The sequence below is a fragment of the Cavia porcellus genome, unplaced genomic scaffold, assembly GCF_034190915.1.
Source record: "Cavia porcellus strain 051 isolate PalLab524CR breed Dunkin Hartley unplaced genomic scaffold, mCavPor4.1 scaffold_19, whole genome shotgun sequence".
In the NCBI taxonomy this organism is placed as follows: Eukaryota; Metazoa; Chordata; class Mammalia; order Rodentia; family Caviidae; genus Cavia; species Cavia porcellus.
In genome coordinates, this window is record NW_026947502.1 from 3,636,926 (window position 1) to 3,650,941 (window position 14,016).

The 14,016-nt window shown below is 34.4% G+C and overlaps 1 protein-coding gene across 20 annotated transcripts in view; it reads right to left on the reverse strand.

The window, feature by feature from the left end:
- The window catches only part of Rapgef6 (Rap guanine nucleotide exchange factor 6), a 221,301-nt gene that overhangs the window by 97,717 nt on the left and 109,568 nt on the right, over positions 1–14,016 (reverse strand). Inside the window, exon 1 of one of the 20 annotated variants that reach the window (XM_063230572.1) lies at positions 8,833–10,150. The exons of the other annotated variants lie outside the window; for them this stretch is intronic. Within the exon in view, the coding sequence (XP_063086642.1) occupies positions 8,833–8,886 (54 nt within the window). The 5' untranslated portion in view covers positions 8,887–10,150. Of the gene's footprint in view, positions 1–8,832; positions 10,151–14,016 lie in introns of those variants that run through there. 20 annotated transcript variants of the gene reach the window in all.

Genomic DNA, 14,016 nt, shown 5'->3' on the forward strand with positions numbered 1-14,016 from the left:
GAACAGAGGAAAATGTCAAGATGAGCAAAATAGAATCTCAGACCTCTAGCCCACACAGAACAAGTTCATGGAAGACATCAGAAGTCTCACAGCTGGAATTTCTGAACAGATGACTGAAGTCATGAAGCAACTTAGTTCTTGTATTGTTTGGTTAACTTTACATGCCTGTGTCCAATGGTCTGGACAGCTATTCTGAAGATAATAAGAGGCATTATGGTAGCCATCGTTAATTTCCTGTTACCTTGTATGGAAGTCTTGTATACTTTTCATTGTTTTGTTTTATTTTGCTTGATTTTATTATGTCTGATGAAAAGAACAGCTATTTTAAAGATAACAAAAATTTATTATGGTAACCATTGATGATTTCCTATTATCTTGTTTTGAAGTCCTGTATTGCTATAAAGGTTACTTATGATCACACAGCAATATTTTGTTTTGTTTGGGCTTATTCTCTTTTATTTTGTTTGGTTTTATCCTCTTTAAAAATCTGTAGACATGACCAAAATGTATATACACAGAACACTATAGCCCCAAACTATTCAATATACATTCTTTTAGAACAGATTTAAAAAATGTATACGAATTGGTAATCAAGGCAGCAGTAAACACTTTTCAGAACCAAAATCACAGCATACTCAGCAATCACAATGCAAATAAGGTAGAAATAACAAAAAAGGTGACCAGAAAATCACAGCATACTCAGCAATCACAATGCAAATAAGGTAAAAATAACAAAAAAGGTGACCAGAAAATTATCAAGTATTGAGAAATGGTATAATAAACCTTCATACATCCATAAGTCGATTTAAGTCACATTGGAAACAAAGTAAATAGAAATCAAAATGCTATATATAAGAACCTGCGGGATAAGGTATTCTATGCACATGCGCGTGGGTACTTGCAGTGCTGGAAATCAAACCTAGGGGCTTGTGTATGTGAGGCAAACGTTCAACCACTCAGCTATATTCCCAGCCCTAAAGTCATTCTTAAATGCTCTGTATAGCTCCAGTACATGTATTAGAAAAGGTGGTGGTGGTGGTGGTGGGGAAATAAAAAAGATCTAAAGCAGTGATGGTGAACCTATGTCATGCATGCTGCAGCCAGTTATTTTTTATCACTGGAAGCTCTAAAAGATTTGTTCGTAACTGACTGCAATAATGTAAGATAACTGACTACAATAATGCAGGAATACTGACAGGCGTTTGTCACAGCTTGAAGATCTTCCTCCTATTTAGTTTCTATTATCCAGATAAAAAGAAAAAAATCTCACCTAAGGACGCAATAGATGCAAAAGTAAATATTGAAAATATGTAGTTAGAATATCAAAGGTAGGAGATGTATATACTTCAAGATTCACACAGAGGTAAGGCAACCAAGAAGGTGGTCATCCATAAAAGTAATGCAATGAACCAAAGTCAGGTGAACAAACCTGCAAACTGACTTGGTAATAGTGCAATCTTTATCTTCATCACTCCTTAAAAATCAAGTATTATTATTATTTCTACTTTATTACGCTATTACTCATTGCTAAGTAACCGAAGTAGTTAACATGAAGAAATTTGCTCAATTTCACACTGAAGTAAGTAATGGAGTCAGGATACAAACCCAAGTCTGTTTGATTCTAGTACTCTACTATATTCTCTGTGCCAGGAACTTTATGCTAGTGACATAAAGATGGAGACGGATGGGTCTTGCTGTCAAGAAGCTCAGTCTAAGGTGGAGCATAGCAATAGACATAAGCACACAGCGTATACCTTGTTTAGCAGGAAGAAAACTCAAGTCTAATAGGAATTCCCTCAATTTTCATAAAAGATGGAATAATAATAATTTAACTTTTGAGTGCTCCTTACATGCACTGAACATGTGAATTGCAGCAAATGTACCTTACATACCTTTTTCAAAGATTATAATCAGATAAGACATATATTATTACTATAGTCAATAAACAGAAAATCAACGCTCAGCTAAACTATAAAGGTTACCTATGATTGCACAGCTAGGAATCAGGGGAGCTGGATATGGCACTCAGGAAGCCTGACTTACCATCATTCATCTTTCCAGTTAAGCTGTTTTCTGACACTATGCAGTAAGTTCTCAATACCCAATAGTGAGATGACATTTAAAATAGCTAACAGCATAACTCTTTGGATTATCTTTTTTTTTGGGGGGGGGTATTGAACTCATGACCTCACGCTTGCTAGGCCGGTGCTTATGCCGCTGAGCTAAATTCCCAGCTCTGGGTTATCTATTCTAAAGCAAAGAGATAGACAAGGACATTTCACTACAGTAGTATCTGCAACAATAAAACAGCTAAAGTTTATAAGTATTACAGAGTACAGCAGTTCAATAGTTCTAAACCCTCTTAAAGATACTGAAATCCACAGATAAACCAAATTCCTTGCTAAAGTGGTGCAGTATTTGCAGGAAATCTACCCACATCCTCCAATACACTTAAATCATCTCTAGATGACTTACACTACATGATACAATGTAAATGCCATGCAAACAGTTATGGTGTTTTGTTTAGGGGATCATGATAAGGGGGAAAAGTCTGTACATGTTCAGATGCAGTTTTTTATTCAAATAGTTTTGATTCATGGTTGACAGAATATACGGATGATGTGTAATCAATCTGTGAATACGAAGGGCCAAATGTATTAGCCAACAGTTAAAAGGTTTAGACAGATCTGTACATTCAAACCATGATATGTCTCCAAGACAATATACTGACTGAGAAACCAAGTCTCATGACAGACATAAAAGATACCACTGATTTAAAAAGAACTTTTAAATCATAAAATATTACTATATGTTTTTACACATATTACCCATTTCACTTTGGGGGAAAAGATCCGGGAAAATGTAACAATCAACAGTGGTACAATTTAAAAAACAAAGCTTGGGGGTGATGATGCAAAAGGAACTAGCTTATCTGCAGCATCTAGCTGAAATATTTTATTTTCCAGTTGAGAAAGTATTCCACTACTTTTTTGTTTTCTATTATTTTTGAGACACAAGCTTGCTATGTTCCCCAGGTGGTCTTGAATTCATATGTTCAAAAATCCTCCTGCCTCAGCCTCCCAAGTACTTGCAAGACATGCACCATCACAACAAGCTCTTTGATGTTACTATAAATAATTTAAATTTTCAAAACTCAACCAAATACAAACACACACACCTGCACATGTGTGCATGTGCAGGGTGTTTTCCTCTTACTTTCTATTTAAAATGGTAACATTAGGAATGTACTAAAATTCTGTAACCCTTAGCAACTATGGGTTGCTGCACATATGGTACAATATTTTGCCTTTTATAATGATGCAAAAATAATAATATTCAAAGATACATTTACTGCAATGCTTTGAGAACTTAAGTACTGATATACTTGATATTTATAGTAGAGCCGAGACTAATGTACAAGTAACAAAACAGCGTGGAAATGATATAAATTACTTAACAGAAAATAACCACCAAGGAGAAATAAATGGGAGGTGAAATATTTCTGTGTTTCATCCCACTCCTTGGAAAGTGAACTTCATGTACCTCTCTTAAAACATGTATGTGACATAACACAGTATAATAATACAACTGTCCCCACCATCTGTCTGAAATGAAGGCCCGTCATAATGGGGGCCCCTTTAACAAAATGTCTGCTCATCCAGTAGTTATGGAATAAATGAATGAATATTTACTTCTGAATACTACCATCACTGCTCAGGTTCCCATGGATATATGAACGGAGGAAATTTCACCATCACCACATTTAGTATTTCATATAGTGTAACATTTCCTAAACTACATACTCCAGAATACTATTTCAGGAGAAATTCATGAGAATACTGCAAAATTTAATTAAATTAAAATGAAAGGCTTTTATCCTGGGATAAGTTAGAAAATGATGCTATTCTCTGTGCCCCTCATTACTTTACTAAACTTTATAATATACATATTTATAGAAATCCAAGAAATTCCACAATAAAGAAACATATAATGTTTCTTTAATGTTCCATAATAAAGAATTTCATATAATTGTCTCCAAATTTACTTGTCGTCAACATTCTCATCTGCATCCTATCAATGTAACAAATAATGCCTTAGGATAATCCCATATTTCCAATCAAGAAGTATTTATAGGGTACATAGTTTTAGGATAAGGTCATATATTCAAGAAGTACTCAGAAGCAGCACATTAATGCTAGGTCAAGATATGGTCATGAAGAATACCTTCAGCTTAGGAGAAAATTTAGTATTGAAATCATTTAAATCTTTTTTTCTTTTTATGCTGGGATCGAACTCAGGACCCTGTCCTGTGCCACTGAGCTATATATTAGCGGCCCAATCACTTGAATCTTGATTAGCACGAATGCAGGCATACATGGCATAAGGGTAATGTTATATGAACGTTCTAGGTTCCACTGCAAGTTTTAAAACTTAGGCTTCAGCCAAGTGTGGTGGTACATGTTTATAATTCCAGCACTCTGAAAGGCTGAGCCAGGATGACAAGTTTGAGTCCAGCCTCGGCAACTTAGTAATTCAGTGGCTAAGTCTAGCCTAACACATGGTGTAAGTACTGTATTTAGAAGACTGGGTACAAAAACAATCTCCCTAGCAACATTTTTATTACAGGTGAAATAATATTTTGCATAGAGTGGACGCATTATAAGTAATGTTACCAATTCCTTTCCCATTATATTCCTGTTGGACAACACAAGGCTGTACACTTGGTGAACACAATGCATTCGAAACTGTAACCAAACCGGCGTAACCCAGGTGAGGGTCTATAGAAGGACAGCATCTTCTCCGCCCTTTGGCTAAGATCGGGTATGGAGGAGGACAGCGGCAGAGGCTTAGCTTTTCTGTACTAAGAATCACTGAAGAATTTTAAGCAAGAAAGTGACTTAATTTTTTTAATTGTTAGAAACACAGAAGATGTGCTTAAAGGGAACCACACAAGTGAGAGACACAAGACAGTCAAGGCACAGGAAGATAAAGACCTCAAAATTAAAATTAAGCAAGGCATGGTGGTGAATGCCTATAACCCCAGAATTGTTTTGAGACTGACAGGAGAATCACCAGTTATAGCCTAACCTGGGGAATTTAAGTGACTTAGTGAGACCCTGTCTCAAAATAAATAATTAGAAAGGGCCAGGGATGAAGCTCAGTGCAAAGGCCTTGGGTTAAGTACCCACTACTGCAAAATAAACACAAACCACTGGATGGAGGATCCCAAGTTTGAGCATAGCTTGGGCAACTTAGTGTGCTGCTGTCTTGAACTAGAGAAAAATTTTTTGAAAGGGTCAGGTTTAGTGTAAAGGTCTTGGATTTAATTATTTGGGGAAAAAATTTAAGCATATAAAATTATATAGGAACTTCTAAGTGTGTATAGAGTGAAATACACATAAAAGTGACAGCTAACACTGGGAAAGAGTTAAAAATAGATTTCAGGATCTAAAAAAGTGTGGAGTAAGCTTTATTCAAAGTTCACATTTTCTCAAAAACCCTACAGAAAATAGCTGCATTTGATCTCAGTAGCCTGGGGTGTATGCACCAGCTTATCAGAGCACTGGGCTTGTAGCATGAGAAACTACAGGGGAACACTCGAGCATTCTTCATCATTTTTCTAAAAGATAAAAGTTGGGGGAATGCTGTGAAATGATCCAATTAAGAATTAAGTTTTTCAATTGTTTCTCCTTTTTTTGAAAGACAGGGTTTCACTATACAGTTCAGGACGGCCTTGAACTCATGAAGATCCTCCTGCCTCAGCCTCCTGAGTGCTGGAATTACAGGCAGATGCCACCACACTGGCAAGTTTTTCAATTCTGTTTTGAATTTTTCAATTCTAAGAGATGTTTCTTTCCATTTTAATATTTTGAAGAATATAGAGAAGCTCTGAATTCATAATTAATGTTTACTACAAGTAAGTACAGATAGACTTTTAAAGAAAAGAGAAAAATCAATGTAAAAATGCTTCTCAGCTTTTAAGAATAAGAAAACCAGAGTGGCTGGAGTAAAGGGCTCAGTAGGAGACTGAGGGAGAGGAAGAGAAGACTTTGATTCTAAAGAAATAAAGAGGGAGGGGCTGGGGATTTAGCTCAGCGGCATAAGCACCTGCCTTGCAAGCAGGTGGTCATGAGTTCGATCCCCGGTACCGATAAAAAGAGAAGAAAAAAAAAAAAAAAAAAAAAAAAAGACGTGAATCAAAGAAATAAAGAGGGAGACCAGCTGTGTCAAACGCTGTGAATGAGTAAAGGTAAGGGCCAAGAAATGGTCTGTAGATTTAGCTGCGTACATATCCTCCAATGACCAGTCACGGAAGAAATATTTAAAAGAAGCAAAAGAAAAGCCAAAATGTTCTTTTTTTTTTTTTGGTTACTGGGGATCAAACTCACAATCTTGTGGTTGCCAGACAGGCGCTTCTGCCACTGAGCTAAATCCCTGGCCCGAAAAGCCAAAATGGTAATAATGCCTCTTCCATCAAAATAAACAGTCATCTTGATCAAAGCAACCCTAACAGACAACCAAAGTGAGTCCCCAAATAAAAATCCCTAGAGGGAAACTAATCCTCTGAAAGAAATCTAAAAAACTAAGGATTTCCACTTGAAGTTAAAACAATAAGGAGAAAGAATAGTATCCATAATATATAAACCCATTTTAAAAGAAAGACACAGTTATAAAAAAGCATCATTAAAAAAATCAAACTGAAACAAAAGTTCAAACACATTACCAACAGACCCAGAATTCAAAGATGCGAACGGACTAGAGAAAATGAAGGAACTGCAATTTTCAAAAGATAACAAAATTCTCACAACTGCAGGCAAAGGAGTATTTTCTTCAGCTGTAGAGAACCCTTCAAGTTACAAAAGGGAAACCAAAACATCAGACAAACCATGGTAGAACACATCAACAACAGAAAAAAATATATATACAAATTATGTAATATAAAATATATATAATTATATAATATAAAAAAAATCCACTAACAATAAGAAAAAGCACTGACTTAAAGAAACAAATATTACAGTAAGCTCAGATTGCTCAGCAACAACACTGGATGCCAGAAGAATGTGCATTAATTTTTCAAGGGCTAAGGGAAAAGACCTTGAACTTCTAATAAGCTAAGCAATTACTTTATGAGAAAAATTTTAAAAAGGAAATTTGAACCCTGAAGGACTTAAGATTTATTCTCCTCACAGAACATGAATTTAGCAAGAAAATAAGTGAGTTTGCAAGGAATGAAATATAAATAGCAGCACGTGCAACATACATGAATCATTAAATAAAAACAGTAAAATGTATTAGAAAACCCAAAGTAGTATTAAAAATTAATACAAGTATAATGTGGTTAATCATAATTGAAAGTTAAAATTCTATTAATAATAACGTGAGAGACGGGGAGATGCGAAAGAGACACATGCTCACAAATATTTAATTTATACACTACAGCATTAATCACAGAATTCTACTCAGATAAATCTGCCATTTAATGAGGCTTAGAATATGGTCTTTATAATCCTGTTTTGATTTGTTTATATTGTTAAATTTTACATTAAAAGGGTTTTCTGTAGTGTTAAAATACTCTATATCTCATTTTAATTTTCTATAAAGTTTTACCTGGTCGCACCCATTTCCCTTCCACATGTAGTCTTAAAGGGCAGCAGTATTGATAGAAGTTATCAATAATGCTTGGGCCCCACAGGTGGCATTTGTACTAAGGAGGCCATCCTCTTTCTATGTGCAGATAACAGCAGAAATGAACTGCGAAACTAGGCTTCTTTCCATCTCTTTACATTATAATCAGCTGTTTGTCAAGTGAACAGTAAATTTAAACGTCTTTCTGAAAAAACTCTTAGAAACACATACAATGAACTAGACTAAATAACAGTATTGCATGGTGCTATCATTGTATTTCTTCCTTAATCATCAGCATTGGGAATTCTTTAAACAAAGAATTTCAGACATTCCTGAGAAGTCCTCTAATGTGCCTATTTCTATTTAAAAGAACCATATTAGAATGTTAATAAAATCAACACTACAATTCAAGCATTTTCTAAAATATTTAGTTTCATAAAACAAACTAAAAATTCACTTCTTTTGAAATTCAGACAAAACAGGAAAGATGACTTGAGCAGCATCAAATTGCAGCTGCTACAGATAGCTAATATGAACAATACAATTCATTAAATTACAGTGCATATTTTCTAACATCCAAGGGTGGTCTCTGTGTAGTAGCATTTTGTTATTTTAAGAATTAAAATGCTTGTTTTAAAGTGACAAGTGCTTTATCTGTTACTGCTTTGGAATTATTTAGAAATGTTATTTAAACAATTTTATATAAGTACTTTTCAATCAGTATTTTCTTCATACTATTTTACTGCTTAAGAATCATTATCTGGTCTTCATAAAAACAACCATAACTTATCTGATAGTATCATATTAGTGAGAAATTAGGATGCTAAAGTTTAGATTAATATAGCTAAATACATCAACTATTTAAAGAAATGAAATAAAATATATTTTAAAGACTATTATCACAAATAAGTACAGAAATAGCCACAGGCAACTGACAATTCTGTCCAAAGAGCTTATGCCTCAAATGCACTACATTTTAAGCCTATAGATATTAAAAATGCATCTAAGAGGTTATATTAAAATTTTTTAGAGTATATTTTGTAAATTAAAAACAAAATGGCAATGAGACTGAGCTTTTTGGACTGCTTCTGATTTTAAAGTTTAAAAAATATAATGATCAATGAAGCTCATTTATAATTCAAAACAGAATCTAAATTTTATAACTGGGGTATATTAATCTCAAAGAAAATAACAATTACTTACTTTGGAGGCCCATGGTTGAAGACAATTGGCATAACAGCGAACAAGAAAAGCCATTTCCTAGGCTCGAAAGGGTAGTTTCTTTTTTCAAACCACAGCCACAAGGATGAGTATGTTGACAAGACACTAAGTTTCTTTTTACAAATCATACACCACTGAAATGTTATATGCAGGCAGCTTTTCCACACATCTTTACAAACTCAAATCAGGAGGATCCAGAAGCTTATGAGTCATGTTCTAAATAACTAACAGTTTTCTTTAAAATGTTCACTTTAACAAGCAAATCACAGCAAATAAAGACATTTAGATTTCTGGCTCAGAACATACATTTACATGCATCCTCAGGCACCTGGCAGAGACATGCAGTGGTAGCACAACGGTTAATACTGTCTCAGTCGAAGCAAATAAGGCAACATGCACCAAATCTGTGTTCCTGAATTCTGCAAAACCTTTCTTCTCAGCAATACAGCTTTGTTTATTCTGCAACTTATTTCATTCTGTAGGAAAAGCACTGCAGTGATTCTTCCATATGAGAAGCAAACCAGAATACTGGAATCCTGAAGAATAAAGTTTTTCTTTATATTCCTAATCACCAGGTTTAAAAAATCAACCATTAAGCAAGAGGTAGTTAGAAGACATAGAAGACATATGCTTTAACAGGTTTGCCTTGTAGGATGCCTGGAAATCTCCAAAATTCAAATTATTTTTTCTTTTCGCATGCAGTATTTACAGCTCTGCAGTAGTGCTTCTTGTTCCAATCCATCAGTAGACAGCACTGTTGATCTAAGTCTGGCTTTTCTGGTTAAAATTTTATATACGGTATGATATGAAACATATCTTTTGCTAAAGCAAGATTACGTTTTAGCGCCTTAATTCCTACTGTCCTTCCCTGTTTCACAGCAGCTCCCTTAGGAGAAGCTCCTATTGATTCTATGCTCTGCAGTAAGATGAAATATCTAATAAGAAGGAAAGAGAGTGGGAGGAGAATAGAGCTAAAAGGATGACATCACCTGTACAGAAAGCCTTCAGAAACTGCATTAGATCAATTGGCTACTGTATCTGCAGATGTAGCCCAAAGAGCCATTTATTGAAAAGACTCACACACCCTTGCATATGACATGTGAGCACATTAAATTCTAGGAGGGGGGAAAAAGCTGGCTTAAAGCATCCTTTCTGTTCCAGTTTTTAAAATCCATTTTTGATCTTTAATTCTGCACACTGATATACAGCTATACTGGAGAAGCCATATTTCCTAATATTATTATTCAAATTTAACACAACATTGTCCTCCCAGGGGAAAATAATTAGCTCTAGTAAGATAACTACTGCATTTCAAATACATAAGGGAGTCTAGTTCTCAGATGTCATGGGTGTATTTATAATCCTACTAATTCAGGGGTTTCTGCTGGCAGAATCTGCTACTTATCAAATAACTATTTTGAAAGGTATATGTTTGAGTTTATTTTAACATCAAAAAAACCCCAAGGAAACTAAGATTTATACTACCAAATTCAAATAAAAATAGCAGGATTTTATTTTACAAGGAAAAGCTGAAAAAAATCACTCACAGAACAGTTGCAACACCACCAATTCCTTTGACAAAGAGTAATATATACAACATGGTAATTTACTGCAGCCTGATGTTCAATTCCTAGAAAGAGAAAGCCAGCAAAACTCAGAAAGGAATCTGCTTTCAATTGAGCATGGACTTGAAGGAAACTGGTCCATGTTTCTTTATAAATTACAGAAAATTTTTAATTTTTGCCACACCCTCTCCCATCTTAACACATACACACACACACACACACACACACACACACACACACACACACACACACAGAACCCTGTTCATGTTTGTGCTGCAATTTCCACCCTACACACTTAAGCTTGTAGCAGTGCCTCCCAATGGTCAAACTAAGACAGTTTCCAACAGTAAAACACAGTTCCACTAGGTAGCAAAAGTATGAGAATAACAATAAAATAGAACTACTGTTCCTTATTTATCTGATATTTTTATTTTAGAAAGACACTGATATAAAACATAAAAGGAGCTACTACCTGTGAGACAGGGACTCCACTGACTGCAGAAGTAGGACCTTCTCAATAAGCCCAAAGAAATGAGTTCTTCAGTATCCTTGGGCAAAGTCTGAGTCATTTTCTGTACAATCTGAATTATGCTACTTATAGAACTAGAATTTAAGTAAAACTGAGTATTACTGTGAAAGAAGATTGTTAAAATGTGACCACTTACGAATTTAGTTTCCACCAAACCTAACAATTATGTTTTTTTCAACAATTTCAAATGTGATTACTTACGAATGCACACAATTTACATTTAAATACAAAATTAAATTCACAAATGTAAGTCGAGATGACTCGTTTTCAAGACGTAAAGTATGAAATATTTGTACAGGTTGATTTTAAGTATTAAATATTTTATTTCAGTTAATTCAAATAAACTGTACATGTGTTAGAATTTTAAAAATATTTTGCATTTAAATATAAATTAAAATATGATATTACTCACTTTTAAAAATAGAAAATGATGCAAGGCATTTTAAAAGTGAAGACAAACTTGTTAAAGATAAATTTCTAAAAGAAAATCATTTTCTACATAAAAATTAGTTAACAGAACTCAAGAATATTTTAATTTCAATGCCAGGTAATAATTATAGTCCTACATAGTATCAGTAGGATAAATTATAGGCAAAATCCTTATGGGCATCTCTTCTCCTTTTTATATAAATCATGCTGACATCACACAAAGGAGGACCTCAAGCTGGGCAAGGGAGACAGCAGCCATCTCCTAGTTGCTTTAAAAAACTGCTACCCGGTGTGTGAAATGCAATGCACAATGCCATATGTTAGACCTACTGTAGTACACATCAATGCAATAAAGGAACAAAACTCTCTTTGCCTTTGATTTGGCTTGTAAGTGAAGATGACATCATCTTTTTCATTGTTCTATCAATCGCCTCACAATATTTGCTATTCCAGAGATTGTATGGTCAACCTATCACGCAAAATCTCCTGTGTAACAAAACCACCAGAAAAAAACCACTTGAATTCTGCACTCAGTATGAATCCACCAGCATTCTGATACTACAGTACGTCGTTTTTTTCCAGAAACAATGACTTAACCTTTTAATTATTAAAAAAAGAAATGAACATTCTTTAAAGTCAGTAGCTTATAACTAAACAGATGATTCAATGAATAAACTATCTTTTACTTGCATCAGACTTAAAATTTTTATCATCTTATATTACCAATTAAAATGAAGTGCTTGCAACATGGGATATTGCTCTGGTCTATACTGTCCAAAGTCATCACCACAGGATGTTAATCTATTTTCTCTTTATATAAAATGCTATGATATAAAATCTCTAGGCGTTAAAAGACCAACAGCACTATTGTAAAGTAAAGCAATATGTGCTGATTTTACAAAGCTTCAAATCATTACAAAGTATTTTTATTACAACTTACATTAACTGTATAAACTATAAACAAAAATATAATCCGGAATATTTGAAATTATATAAAAAACCAAATATAAGGTTCTGATAGTTACTAAATTAATCATAAATATATCTTGTTTCCGTAAGTAACGACACTGAAAAGGGGAATCAAAGGTCACCATGAATAAAGGTAAGCTATCAGAATTTATACACTGTAGTCGTTATCAAAACAAAAAACCAACAAGAACAGAAATCAGATTTACGCTAATTTCAATACAGTTGTGCAATCTATTCCCCACCTGCATAGTGAAACTTTATAACCATAATTTAGAGAAACCAAATTAAAAACGCTAGGAACAACAAAAATATCTGTACTTTAAAATAAACAGGTTATTCATTTCTGTACTTTATCTGTAAGTACTATCTCTGAAATATGCACTGTTAAATGTACTAATTTAATAGCAAAAGCATTTTAATCTTTTTAAAATTAAATGAAGAAATCATGCGTATTGTAGTAGTCAGAGGTAATACAGAATCCTTCTACAGCAACATAAAAGGCATTTTACCACTCCTCCCCTGCCCATGTTAATGTGAATGTCTGAAATGCATCTCTGTACATAGTTAACTCTAATTACCAGTGCCCCCTCAGGAGTTCCTGCCTTAAAACTACCTATTCTATCTATTCCTAGCCTTTCTGAAGGAGGGGAAGCTACAGAACTAACTCTCTCTTTCTATTCTATTTTTAAGTTGGCTTCAGCATACTGTCATCTATGTCCAGTAACTGGCCACCTCTGTGCTGTCTTCCCCCTCAAAAAAACCCCTTCTGTCAAAGCCACCAGCAGGACACATGCACCATGAAATATGATCCAACCTTAGGGAGTGATCAAAGGATAAAAAAAAAACCAGAGAGGGTGAGAGAAGCTGTTATCAACTAAGGTGATGTAAGCTTCTATAATTAGAATCAGTAAAACTGAAGGAACAATAAAAGACACCACCATGCTTCTACTTGCCTCTACACTGGGCAGTTTTGTCAAACATTTTCATACACAATGTAGTACATGCTACACACACAGAAATCAGTCAAATATAGTATACACCATGTATAAATCTACAGTTTTAAAATGGTATATTAACTTCAAAAACAATCTGTGTGGTAATATAAGAAACTACATATAAATATGGTAAGAAAATCTCATTTGAAAATTAAACCAACACAAATATCAACTCTATAGATTCCTGGATTACATTCAGGCCTGTCTGTCTTTCCTTTGTTTTGAGACAGGGTTTTACTATGCAGTTCAGGCTAGCCTTGAACTCACTTTGTAGCCCAGGCTGGTGTGGAACTCTCAGTGATCCTCCTGACTCAGCCTCTCCAGTGCTGGGCTTACAAGCATGTGGCACAACACTTTGCCACTTTCGTGACTTTAAATACTGAATTTTCTAGTTCTATAAAAGCCAAATACAGTCCATAGTTCAGTTAGTGAACCGATTTCAAATCAAACACCAAGGTGGTAACAATCAGCATTAATTTATCTGCTATTGCCTGGCAGTTATTTTTCTTTTTTAAAGGAATGCCATTGCAAATCACTGTCTTAGACCACTGGTAAATATTAATATTTGAGTTGCTTTAAACAATCATCAAAGGAGTTTTCTTTAGTAATTACTGCGCAAAGCATTTCAGGTATGCTTAATCTGACTCCCTGGGAAACCCTATGAATCAGCATAGTCATG